Raw genomic sequence first — 13754 nt, 5'->3', positions numbered from 1 at the left:
CTGCAGAGAAAATAAATAGCCATTATTTACCTAAAAGGCTTCTGATTGGAGAAAGTAAGTAAAACTATGGAGATCAGAAATCAGATGGCTAAGAAGCCGATACCTTTTCCACTGTTCAAGCCCAGTTTTAAATAGAAGAAACACTAAAACACTCAAACTTATGAAAAAGCCCTACGGTGTGCAAAACTCACCTCGTGTTTCCTTTCCATCTATACCGCACATGTCATTTGAAACTAAACAAAAAAAGTTATGAGTTCATAAAAACAAAACAAAACAAACCTCTTAAATTATTCCCAGGGGAGTTCTATCTTCTCTGCATCTCTCTTTAGATTGTAAGCTTTATAAAGGGGACAGTCTTTAACTTTGTGTCTTGGTGCTAAACAAACATATTAATAAAAAAAAAGACTGTATATATCCAGTGTTTACTAAGAAAAAAACCCACCTTCAGTAGTTTATGAAATTTGATGCTAAATTATACCTACACCAACTCTTTATACTCAAGGACACACACAAAAAATTCAATGATTATTATTCAAATAGAAGTTTTGGGAGGGGCTCCAGTTTCTATTTTCCATCTGTGTATTAATTGACGGTTATAGATAGATACATAGATAAGTTTATAAACTGTTACTGCTTATGTCAGGGGTTCTCAAACTGGGGGTCGGGACCCCAGGGGGTTGGAAGGTTATTACATGGGGGTCACGAGCTGTCAACCTCCACCCCAAATCCTGCTGTGTCTCCAGCATTTATAATGGTATTAAATATATTAAAAATGTGTTTTTAATGTATAAGGGGTGGGGTTGCACTCAGAGGCTTGCTATGTGAAAGAGGTCACCAGTAAAAAAGTTTGAGAGCCACTGGCTCTCTGGAATGTGATGCATTCCATTTTTCAGAAGTTTATACGTTTTCTTTGAAGAAAAAGAGGCATGTAGAAACTCAGTTCAGCAGTGGGTTTTTCAGAAGACTGTTGCGATTTGTTTGCCCCTGCCCTAAAAAACTAAACTCAGCCATATCAGACTTGAAGACATTTTTCAAAATTCACAACTTGTTTTAGGCATTTTAAAAATTTCCAATTTAAAAAAAAATAAAAAGCAATTTCTGGGTTAAGAACAAATCAGAAAGAGAGGGAATTTGTAATGTTATCATTGGTTCATAATGTAGGTTAACATGATAGTGAAGTTGAGTTTTGTGTGTTTGTGTTTAACTTTAAAAATAAAAAACCCATTCGTGGGCCAGTCAACCAGAATCTGTATTGGATTTATAGGGATCAAAATGACTGGCCACTTTCTCTGCTGGCATAGGTCAGAGTAGCTCCATTATGGATCCCGATCTATTTACAACAGAACAAAATCTTGTCCTACTCTCTCCCTGATTAACTTCAATGCTTTGAAGACTGAGATGACAGACACCAGAGGGAGCCATCTTCATCTCCTCTCCTCCTCCACAGGAAGGGTCTGTCTCTTCATAGGGAATGAAACCGTTAGTGGAAGCATTATAAAGCCACGTTTATAAATGGCTCATGCTAACACAATTTCAGCACAGGTTGCCTTGCTAATATAGAGCACAATAGCTTCATAAGCCATTCTGCTAATCTGGCTCTATGCTAGTACGTCCCTACCTAATTTTCACTTCTACAGATGCAGGAAAGCTCGCCCATCTGTCAGCTGCAGCAGAAGGTGGTAAGTAGTTTTGTTTCAGGGCATTAGCAAATATGGGGTAGGCAGGTGACAGGGCTCTCCACTATTCGCTGACAGGGAGCCCTGTCTTTTCTCTGCCACAGTAGCAGAACCTTCCTGGTATGCACCGAAGTAAACCTGAAAATCCTTTTGCAGTGCCCATTTGTGCATATACAGTATAGTTTACCAAAGCACAGTTTCAAAAGGCTCTACTGTATTGGCTGTAGCAAACTATTATAAACCTTCATTATTAATTCAATTTTAACAGCCACATCCAAGATATTACCATCTGTGATGTCAATACTAAAAGGCATATGTACTTTAATAATGTACAGGGCCGGCTCCAGGCACCAGCTTAGCAAGCAGATGCTTGGGGCGGCCCAGGGGAAGGGACGGCACGTCGGGCTCTTCGACGGCAATTCAGCAGCGGGTCCCCTCATTCCCCTCTCGGAGGGAAGGACCTGCCACCGAATTGCCACCGAAGAAGAAAGCGGTGCGGCTGAGCTGCCGCCGATCGCGATTGCGGCTTTCCCCCCCCCCCCCCCCCCCCCCCGCCGCTTGGGGCAGCAAAAACCCTGGAGACGGCCCTGATACTGTACACCCTGATCCTGTAAAAATCCATGCATCTAGATAACTTTACCCTTAAGTAGTGCCAAAATGGCATCCTCCACACAGTGTTAACTCACATAAGTGCACAAGTTCACACAGGTGAAGGCATTCTGGTAGCATACAGCCTATTCAGTATTACTACACCATTGCTTGATGGAAAATCATATTTTGCTGAGTCAAATAGAAGACAGGTAATATTTCAGCATAAACAAGTTTAGTGTAATCAGGGGAGTTATCAATGTAGACATCATACAGGTGGAGTTGTAACCCGGTTGTAGATAAAACGAGCTCTTCTGGGTAAATTGTATTTTACTCAAAATGTAAAGTGCCTGCTTACCCAGCTGTGGGTGGTACATACTATTGCAATATTATGGCTAACATGTTCATTAGATACTCAAATCCCACTGACATTCAATGGAAGTAGTGTGCCTAACTCTCTTTGGTTCCTTTGAAAATACCAGCCTATGCCTTGGTCTAAAATGGCAAAATTTCCCACTGATGACAACAGGGGTCAGCAATGAGTAATTTTGCTATTATACACAAGGCTTATGATACAACAGATGTGATTGTTTTAAACAGGGTTTTAACAATTACTCTTTAGTATGGTCTTAACTTTTTGATAAAAGTTCCTAACTGCACTAACACTGACTGTTGGTGCTTTATGCTAAAATGTGTTATTGTTAGCAACACTAGGATATCTAGGGTACCCAGGGTTTTGGCAGTCAATAGTTTTCAGCACTGTTTTAATCTGACTTGCCAAAATAGGTAGGCATCACTGTGCTAAAAATCTTGTTAGCAGCTAAAACCCCACCTAAAGCAGGACTACTAATGTTCTAACACTAATTCAACTGAACTCATGTTAGCACTGGTAGGAATTTTTGGATAAAATTACATAGCATGCACATCACCCTGACTGAGACAGGCCTAACAAATCACATTGAAAAGGTATTAGGTAGGAACACAATTTAAGCTGTGTTTAGGACAGATTCATACCATCAGTTCTGATGAGGTCTCAGTGTGAAGGAGAGAACAGGAGATCCTCAAAGCCCTAGAAGGAACCCCAAGGGGAAAAAGCAACCAGGAATAGTTCATAACATTTTAACAGTCATCTTCTGAGCATGTACCACTGCACCAAGGCACATCTGTGTTACACCAGAATATCTTAGCACCGAGGTCCCCAAACTGTGGGGTGTGCCCCCTGGGGGGGGGCATGGAGGACCATCCGGGGGGGTGGGGCATGGTGGAGCCTGGGCCAACCCCCATGGGGAGCAGGGAGGGAGCGCCACCCAGTCCCCTCCCCTGCTCTGGTCCGGCCCCCAGCCGCATCCCTGGCTCCCGTCCCCAGCCTCAGCCACTGGCTGTGTCTCTGTTCCTGGCCTGAGGCCGAGGGTGAGAGCAAAACCAGAGCGGAGCCACACCTGGCCACGGCCTGGCTGCCAGCCCCTACCACAGTCCAGCCACTGCCCAGCTCCTGGCCCCAGACCCACCCCCAGCTGCAGCCTCAGCCTCTGCATCCTTACTCCTTGCCCCTGTCCATGTCCCCCACCCTCCCGAGCCACAGCCCTGCTCCCAGCCCTGGTGGGGCAGAGGGGGAATTGACAGGGGTAAGGGGGAGCAGGACCCTCAAAAGTTTAGGGACTACTGTCTTAGCAGTACAGATTGAAACTAGCCTATGTATGAGAGGCTGATACTATAGAGTCTAGAGACAATAGTATCCTCTTATCTGAGAGGCTGTTTTATCTGCATAAATTTCATGCTCCCTATTCAATTAGGATAAATAAATTCTATTATATAAATGCTGTACATACACAGCCTACAATGGTACATACTACATCTTCTAATATTTACACAAGATAATAGATAAGAAGCTGCCATTACTATATACTTAGATATTCACAAGTTCCACACAAACTGCAAACACTTCTTATGGAACTAGTATAGTATACTGTCACCACGCATACCTTTATAATTGTTCTCTTGTATTATCTTTTGTTTATGCTACTAAAAAAATAGCTCCACAAATGCAAAAACCAGAAAGATATTTGAACATAAAACCAACATTTAAACAAGGTTTACGATCCAGCTTAAAAATTTAAAAAGCCATGAAAAAACAGAGCTGATGTTAAAAGTTTGTCTTTATGCTGAGGGTGAGCCAGGGAGGAGGTTGAAGAAATGACAGCAACAGGTTGCACTCAGGACTGATTTTCTTGTTTTATGCATTTAATTCACACTCTTTAAGGCTGAACTTTTAAAGGGATCCATAGTTGGTTTCTATTTGTGCGAGCAGCTTTAATAGATAGCTGTTAGAGACATGTCTGTAAAGAAAATATTTTTTATTTACAAAGACTTTAGGGGATTTTATGTTTGCATATCAATAGCCGAATCAGAAAGAGTAGATTAATAATTTTGGCCAGGTACTTCTCTGTTAGTTTAAAGTAAGAGATTATCAGAGAATACATATCTGCTCTATGAAGAAAAATCTTGAATTTTCTTCCAAAAAAATGTAGACAGTATCCCAAGAGCCATCCATTATTCTTTCCCACCCATACGAGGATCACTTTGTTAGCACTAAAATGATTCATTTGTATGGAGTATTTTTGTTAATTGTTTTCTCAAAAAATTCCAGTCATAACATTTTATTTTTCTGGCTAGCCAGAAGTTCAGAGCGCTAATTTTTTTTCCTCCATGATTTTGTGTTGATAATTAAATATCAAATAGATATGGCTATATCCATGTAAACATCAATAAGGGACACATTTTCAAAATCTGACCTCTAATTTATGCTTGTGTAACTTGCATGCATAATTTTTTTTAGATTTGGTTTGTATCAAGTCTATTTGCACTATATGTACGCTCATTTATATAGGGATTTATACATGAAAATTCTGTCAAGTGACAGTACGTACAAGTTGTTTACACAAGTGATTGCAACTTGTACTATAAAAATGATGCATTCACCAATACAGGCCAGATTTGGAAATTTAGCCCTTTATTGTTATTTGGATGGATACAGGTATCTGTTTATGTATAGGTACACATGAAGAGTGGGGGGGGGACTAGGGCTGTCAAGCAATTAAAAATATTAATCGCACTGTTAAACAATATTAGAATGCCATTTATTTAAATATTTTTGTATGTTTTCTACATTTTCAAATATATTGATTTCAATTACAACACACATCAAAGTGTACAGTGCTTACTTTATTTTTATTACAAATATTAGTGCTATAAAAACAAAAGAAATAGTATTTTTCAATTCACCTCATACAAGTACTGTAATACAATCTCTTTATCATGAAAGTTGAACTTAAAAAAGGAAGAATCATGTACAAAAAAATAACTCATTCAAAAATAAAATAATTGGTTGGTGGCCGAAGCATGAAGAGGCACACGAATGTTTAGCATATCTGGCACGTAAATACATTGCAAGGCTACAAAAGTGCCATGCCAATGCTTGTTCTCACTTTCAGGTGACATTGTAAATAAGAAGCCAGCAGTATTATCTCCCATAAATGTAAACAAACGTATTTGTCTTAGTGATTGGCTGAACAAGAAGTAGGACTGAGTGGACTTGTAGGCTCTAAAGTTTTACACTGTTTTGTTTTTCAGTGCAGTTACGTAACAAACAAAAAATCTACAGTTGTAAATTGTACTTTCACGATAAAGAGATTGCTCTACAGTATTGTATGAGGTGAATTGAAAAATACTATTTCTTTTATCATTTTTACAGTGCAAATATTTGTAATAATAATAATATAAAGTGATCACTGTACACTTTGTATTCTGTTTCAGAGTAGCAGCCGTGTTAGTCTGTATCCGCAAAAAGAACACAAGTACTTGTGGCACCTTACAGACTAACAAATTTATTAGAGCATAAGCTTTCGTGGACTACAGCCCACTTCTTCGGATGCATATATTTGTATTCTGTGTTGTAATTGAAATCAATATATTTGAAAATGTAGAAAAACATCCAAAATATTTAATAAATTTCAATTGGTATTCTATTGTTTAACATTGCGATTAAAACTGCGATTAATCACAATTAATTTTTTGAGTTAATCGCGTGAATTAACTGCAATTAAATAGACAGCCCTAAAAAACAAAACAAAAAAACCTTTTACCTGTCACTTGGCCAACAAAATCAACCATTATAATCCTTACAATGTTTAGAAAATAATTAAAAAAATAAAAGTATACAAATGAGCTGTTTGATTCCCTTCCCCCTCAAAAAAAAAAGATTTGACCATGGGATCCTCAGCTTTGTTTTAAAAAGCAGCAGGCACTTAAATCCTGATTAGTAATTTGCAAAGTGCCAAAAGCAATGGGAAAGAAGAATAATGAATAGCTCTTAGGGACATCATCTGCATTTCTTTGGAAGAAAATTCAAATGTTTTCCTTCACGCAAGCATGTTTGCATTCTACAATCATTTCTTAATTTAAACAGGCCTGTCTGCCCAATCAGGAATTGTCTTGTCAGCACAGCTGTGGAAATACAAGCAAAAGTGCTAAAATCTTTTGAAAGCAAAGATCTTCTATTTTGTTTTTCACCTAAAAGTAACAAACAACAGCCTTAGTGTGGGGTACAAATCTGTATCTGTACTGCAAAAAATATATTTGCATAAGAAATTAGTTTCCAGGAATTACATATGAACTGCAGTTCACTGTCACTCACTATTGTAACTTCACAGTAACTGATCAGGTGTTAAGTACCTGCTTACTTAATTGCCTCTGAAATTACTTTTGACCTCCTTTAGACCCCAGGTAAATTGAGGATTTACTAACAAAAGGAAGGTGCTACTATTGTGTTTCACACATCTTGCGTATAATGCCATTCCACAAATTAGGACAAGCATGCTTTAAAGGCATGGCAATCAAGAGGTTAAGAACTGTTTACTGTATTATCTAGTTGTACATTTGAGGTCATTATGCTAAAAGCTGTCAGTATTTCCATTGTAACCTTCACAGAAGTTTATAACTGGGCTATAAAAATCTATTTGAAGCTAAAACTTCTGCCAAAAACCAAAAAGAAACACTTATGCTTATTGCTAAAAAAGGCTTTATTTTTACAAACAGAATAATTATGTGGACTTGTCACCCTACAATGATCTTCCAACAAGAAGGGTAAAGGACCTCCCTCTACTGCCAAGTTAAGAAGAATGTTCAGCAAAAATGTTACTTGCATTTTATTCATTATCAAAGGCAATACAAACCAGTTGATGTGTTTCTGACTGATTTACGACTCAGCCATGTGAATTTGGGGAATTATGTGATTTCTTAATAAAAATTAGGATGTTATATGGAATATGAAATGACCATGGGTGAAATCCTGGCCTCACTGAAATCAATGACACAACTACCATTGACTTCACCCCACACAAAGTACAACCCCTGAGACATTTAACCCAAAGTAGCTGTATAATCAGTAAAACTCATGAACTGCAGACTCAGGGACCAAGGACCCAATCCAGTACACGTTCAGCTTAGAGCACCCTGAGCAGCCCCACTGACTTCAACTTTTAATTTTTCATCTATTATTTTGAATTCAATCCTATTATTACTTTTCTTTGTAAGCAACTGCTGAGTTAGTTCAGAGATGTCATGCAATGGAAAATGGAAGGTTACGTGATCTGTATGATCACATACAGGAGGAAAGGTGGTCACCGAGTCAATTTCTTTGTTTAGATGTGGTGTAGAAAATGAACATGTTTGGGTACCCATGCACTTACAACAATACATATAATTACACACAATATATCAATTGGCGCGGGTTCAGAGAAAAGCCAAGAGAATAATTAGAAAACATGCCTTATAGTGATAGGCTTGAGGCTACTTGAGTCTAACAGACAGTTAAGGAGTGACTCGATCATAGTTTATAAGTATGTACATGGAGAACAAATATTTGATAATGGGCTCTTCAATCTAGCAGACAAGAGCCAATGAAGATGAAGCTGGGCAAATTCAGACTGGAAATAAGGTATACATTTTTAACAGTGAGGGTAATTAACCATTGGAACCATTTACCAAGGGTCTTGGTGGAGTCTCCATCACTGACAATTTTTACTTTGATTGGATTTTTAAAAAAGATATGCTCTAGTTTAAATGGAATTATTTTGGGGATTCTATGGCCTGTGTTATACAGAAGGTCAGACGATCACTATGGTTCCTTCTGGCTTCAGAATCAATGAATCTGTCAGTCCACAACTACTCTTATGAAATGTCAGCAATGTTTTAAAATTTCTTCCCTCTCTTTTTGCAACAATCAAAAAATAAAATCCCTCCCCACCAACCCAGCACCTTCAGGATAACCCTTAATAGGAACATGAGGCATAGAACTGAAAGGGACCTCCTGAGTCACTGAGTCTAATCCTCTGCTATTCTGGACAACTCTGTCATATCATCCCATTCACAAATTCAACACAATCCATTTTAAAACTATTTAGATTGTTTGCCCCCAGTACTCCTATTGGAAGGCTGTTCCAGAGCCTCACTCCTTTGATGTTTAGAAACTTTCTTCTAATTTCCAGCCTAAATTTATTCATGGCCAATTTATATCCAGTTGTGCCAACATTGCCATTTAGCTTAAACAGCTCTTCTCCCTCCCAGTCTTTTACCCCCTTGATGTATTTATAGGGTATGTCTACACAGCATCTGGGAGTGAGCCTCCCACCATGGGTCCACACACCCGTGCTAGTAGCACTTGCACTAATGTTTTTAAAATAGCTGTGTGGATGATGCTTTTACATTATGGCTCAGGCTAGAGTTTGGGCTCTGAAGCCCACCCCAGGCCCTAGAGCAGAGGTTCTCAAACTGGGGGTCGGGGCCCCTCAAGGGGTCACAAGGTTATTACATGGGGGGTCACAAGCTGTCAGCCTCCACCCCAAACCCTGCTTTGCCTCCAGCATTTATAATGGTGTTAAATATATTAAAACGTATTTTTAATTTATAAGGGGTGGAGAGTCACACTCAGAGACTTGCTTTGTGAAAGAGGTCACCAGTAAAAAAGTCTGAGACCACTGCCCTAGAGCCCAAGCTCAAGCTTCCGCCTGAGCCAAATATCCATATTGCTCTTTTCAGTTATAGGTGAAACCGCATTATATTGAACTTGATTTGATCCACCAGAGTGCGCAGTCCCGCCCCGCCCCCCCTGGAGCGCTGCTTTACCGCGTTATATCTGAATTCGTGTTATATCGGGTCGCGTTATATCAAGGTAGCGGTGTACTCCAATAAGAGAACCTAGGAGCAGGGAAGCAATTGCTCAAAGGCTATCAGAGTCCACTTGGGGAAAAAACAACAAAGCCCCTGTATCTATCTCTGCCAAGTTACACAGACATGTCAGTGCTGCATCATCAGGATAAATGGCATCCTATGCTGTGACAAATTTAAGTGAATCAACACAGGTACATGATCTTGGTCTGTTGCTACAAGACCATCAACCAGTGAGACCAAATTAGTTTCTGTGCCATTCCCATATCTAAAATCTGAAAGTAGTCAAAAAAGTCTCTGAAAACACCAGCCAATGTGAATACTATATCACAACAAACCTCTCTCAATAACTTTCCCCAATTTCTGATAACAGCCCAGTGTTTTTGGATTCAAGGCTTTTGCGGTTCCTTTGTTTTGGAGGACAAGCATGCCCATCTAAGACAGATTGATCTAGAAGGGACCAATATATAAGATTTTTTTAAAAAGTCAACATTTGCCACCAATTACCACAGAAATTCTGTTCTAAGTATAGGGAGAAAACTGGTCATTTCAGATATGTCTAGTAGCTGTTGGCAAACTGACTATTTAATAACAACTACTGCAAAGAGGCCAACAGATAATTAACATTAACATAAATAAGTTTATATAATAGTTATGAATAGGTTCTTTTCTTTAAGGAATTTTTAGGTCTGCAGGATATCATATCAATAACAATGTAAACCAGTTATTTAATATTTACTCCTAACAACTATTATCTCCCCAACAATTCTATCCACATAATATCCAACATCATTTCCTTACTGCTCATATTTTCAGTAATTAGCACTGTCAGCAATTCTGTTTATCCTTTTTAAAAGTTTAGGGATGACCCTGAACCTGTTACACTGGTAAGCAGATACTCATGCGAGCACCCATTTTGAAGTCCATGATAATACCCATCTGAGTAAATACTCACTAATGTAAGGAAGATGTTCACTGTTTGGCTCTTATAGCTAAATAAGGGCCATAATGAGCCTTAGCCACTTCTCACAAATAATACATCCCTTTTTATACTCTGTATCAAACCCTCTTATTTCAATATTGCCCCGATCACTGTTAGCTATATTTTTAAACAGCTATTTTAAAATCTTTTGGAATTCTACAAAGTCATATAAAAGGTTGTGGCTGACTGTCTATGTTAGTTACTCATGCAAGTCAACTGGTATAATTTTTATAGACTTTAAAAACATTTAAAAACAGCTTGAATGCTTTAAAAAGCCTCTAATTAAATTTATGTTTGAAAACGTTACATTACATTCTGTTTTGGGTTATAATTGCAAATGCAGTCTCGGTCCAAAGCCAAAATTTGATCACAGTTCCAAATTTCTGAGCAGGACTACTCATGCGAGTAAGGGTTGCATTACTGATCCCTTTATAAAAATCACTCCCTTGGTCACCAGGCAATATCACAATTCAGCATATTCATTTGATCAGTTTCCATTATTACTAGTTTTTAAACTTAAACATTACAGATTATGGTGAGAACTGATTTAAGCACTAACCATCAGTAGTGCAAGACCCTTCTGGGGCAGGTTTTTGTGAATATGGGATTGGTGGACTACTTGAATCTGACATGTCTTCATCCTCCTCTTCGTCTTCCATTTCATTAACAGTTTGGTTATTAGAAAAATCCAGACTACCGTTCTGTGTGTAACGATGTACCAACTCTTTGTCCAATTCTTCCACCTTTGGTTTCACATCTGAAAAGAATACAAAAACAGAATCATCTCTACATCCACAGCAGTTCAAAGCAATACTAAACTTGGAAACAAAATACCACAACCCCTCTTTCTTTTAAGAGGCACAAAAGACGGATTTTATGTCATAAGGCATATGGATTTTATGTCAAAGAATGAACTGAACTGAATCGCAGTCCCCCAGTGCTTGAGGGCCCCTTTACAGAAAAAAAATGACAAATTGAAGTGTGCCATACTTGCATAGTTACCTTCTGGCAGGAAAGGAGGTTGGTCCGGGTCCAGGTAGAGTTGAGAGAAGATTGGCCGTGGGACAACACTACTGCATCTCAGAGAGGCTTCTATAGAGTTGTGAAGAGCTTCTTCAAAACGGGCTGATTTCAGTTGCCCCGCATATGAATTCCCCATGATCTACCAAATTAAAAAAAAAAGGGGGGGGTTGGCTATTAAGGGAGTAGGGAAATATATATACAGATACCATTTGTTCAAACAGATCATTTATGAATGAATGAATAGCCCATATAGTACCCATGAAAGATCAACATTAGCAGTAGCATTTAGTAGTTAATGCAAAATGCAGTGAAAAAAACATCTTGAAATAGTACAGTTTGTTCCTGTCTGGGTTTGGAAGCCTCCATTATTTGCTTGTTTCAGTAAGAGCTACTTACTGCAGTTAGACCATCTCAAATACATTGGTTATACACTAATTCCCCTCAACAACTTCAAGAGTCTACCTGATGCAGAATTTAATGGAGGATAGATAAAATCATCTAAAGTGATGTGAAATGAGTTTTAGTACACGAGGTACACAATCCGGCTTTAATTCTTTTTACCTGTATCTTCTGGGATTTGAGAGGGTTGGTTGTGATAGAGAACATAGGAACATGCAGAATTTACAAATTAGCTTATTTCAGTAATTGTCCAGCTGTGTGGCTGCATGACTATATTTATGGAGAAGTTATGTTACCAGAGCAATTGTACGCACAGGCATCTTATTGAGTCTGTTGTCACTGCCAATATCAAGTTAAAGTATCTGAAAGGTCAGTATTTTCATTCTAAGGATTCTTGACCTTTTCTTAAATGAGTCAAGGTTAATACACTGCAAGTGGCAGGGTTTATAGTATTTCTGTACTTATCAACATTGTTATCAATATAATTATGACTAGACAATCTAAATCATACAACTAATGATATAACAAGTTTTCATCACACAATGAATACAAACATCAGTACAGTATACAGACAAAGCTGTGAAATGTTTTTATTTTAAGCTACATATTACATTTTTCACTAGCACACATTTAACCAATCAAATTTCTCAAGAGTTAATTTTTCCACTCATTTATTCAATCGTGAATTTATTAAAATACATGAAGTTAGTCAAGGACAAACTGTACTTTAAACCATAACTTGTTCTGCATTCTTAAGTGCTAGTTTGCAGCTGTTATCTACTGCACCGCTGTCTCTAATGGTGCTGAATACTCTTTCAGATTTAAACATTAAGTAGTAGAGCAGCCAAGTAAGATTTTACAGAGAATTGGGAAAGACATGCCAAATTATAATTCTATCATTTGATTGGGTCTTCACAGCACACAGTATGTATTCCAGAGACACAATGACAACTCAACATCCTCTAATAATAGGCAATACTGGTGACTGAATTATTGTAGAATTTTATTCCAACTAAGTTAACTTTTAGCTATTTATTTAATCAGACAAAAAAGGAACAAGTGCAAAACAAGCTACCACTCGACCTTATTCCCCTTCCACCTTCCTGATGTCATCTAGTTCTAGGACTAGCGAAGCAGTGTGGCCTACTGGATACAACACTGGACTGGGACTCAGGAGGCCTGGGTTCTGTTTCTAGCTTGGCCACTGGCCTGCTAGGTAACCACTTAACCTCTCTGGCCTCAGTTTCTTCATCTGTAAAATGAGTATAATAATGGGACCTCCTTTGTAAAGCACTTTAAACACTACTGATGAAAAGCGCTATATAAAGTATTAATTATTATGTCAAGAAGGACATTTAGACATGGAGGATGGTCCTGTGATAAGGCACTAGCCTAGAACATGGGAGACCTGAGTTCAACTCCCTGCTCTAGCACAGATTTCCTGTGTGACCTTGGGCTAGTCACTCAGTCTCTCTATGCCTCAGCACCCCATCTATAAAATATGGATAACAGCAATTCCCTACTTCCGAGGAACGTTGTGAGGGTCAATACATTAAAAACATTGTGAGGTGCTTTGAAAAGGATATGAGGTCCATAGAAGTACCAAGACAGACTGCTGTCTTCATTCTATTTGTAAAGTAACATGCATACATATGGTGACAGTAAAACATTGTTAGGGAGATAGGGTGGGGAAAGAGGTGCTGGAAAGCTGACATCCTTACTGGAGCAGAACTAAGGTTGTTGTGACCTGTCTGTGGCATATGTTTGTACACATGGTGGGTGAAATCTTGACTCCAACAGAGTCAATAGCAAAACTCCACTGACTTCAACGGGGGCAGGATTTCACCCAGTATGTACAGTTA

General features: G+C 38.5%; 1 protein-coding gene across 17 annotated transcripts in view; it reads right to left on the bottom strand.

Annotated features, from left to right (window-relative positions):
* The window catches only part of GREB1L (GREB1 like retinoic acid receptor coactivator), a 214248-nt gene that overhangs the window by 101103 nt on the left and 99391 nt on the right, over positions 1-13754 (bottom strand). For all 17 annotated transcript variants that reach the window (XM_065582068.1, XM_065582066.1, XM_008178656.4 and 14 more), the window contains 2 exons: positions 11473-11632; positions 11030-11227 (listed from right to left, as the gene is read on the bottom strand). In XM_065582068.1, the coding sequence (XP_065438140.1) occupies positions 11030-11227; positions 11473-11629 (355 nt within the window). In that variant the 5' untranslated portion in view covers positions 11630-11632. The remainder of the gene's footprint in view (positions 1-11029; positions 11228-11472; positions 11633-13754) is intronic.

Source organism: Chrysemys picta, chromosome 2 (genome assembly GCF_011386835.1).
Source record: "Chrysemys picta bellii isolate R12L10 chromosome 2, ASM1138683v2, whole genome shotgun sequence".
NCBI lineage: Eukaryota > Metazoa > Chordata > Testudines > Emydidae > Chrysemys > Chrysemys picta.
The sequence above is the reverse complement of the archived record's forward strand: the minus strand, read 5'-3'. Positions and strand labels throughout refer to the sequence as shown.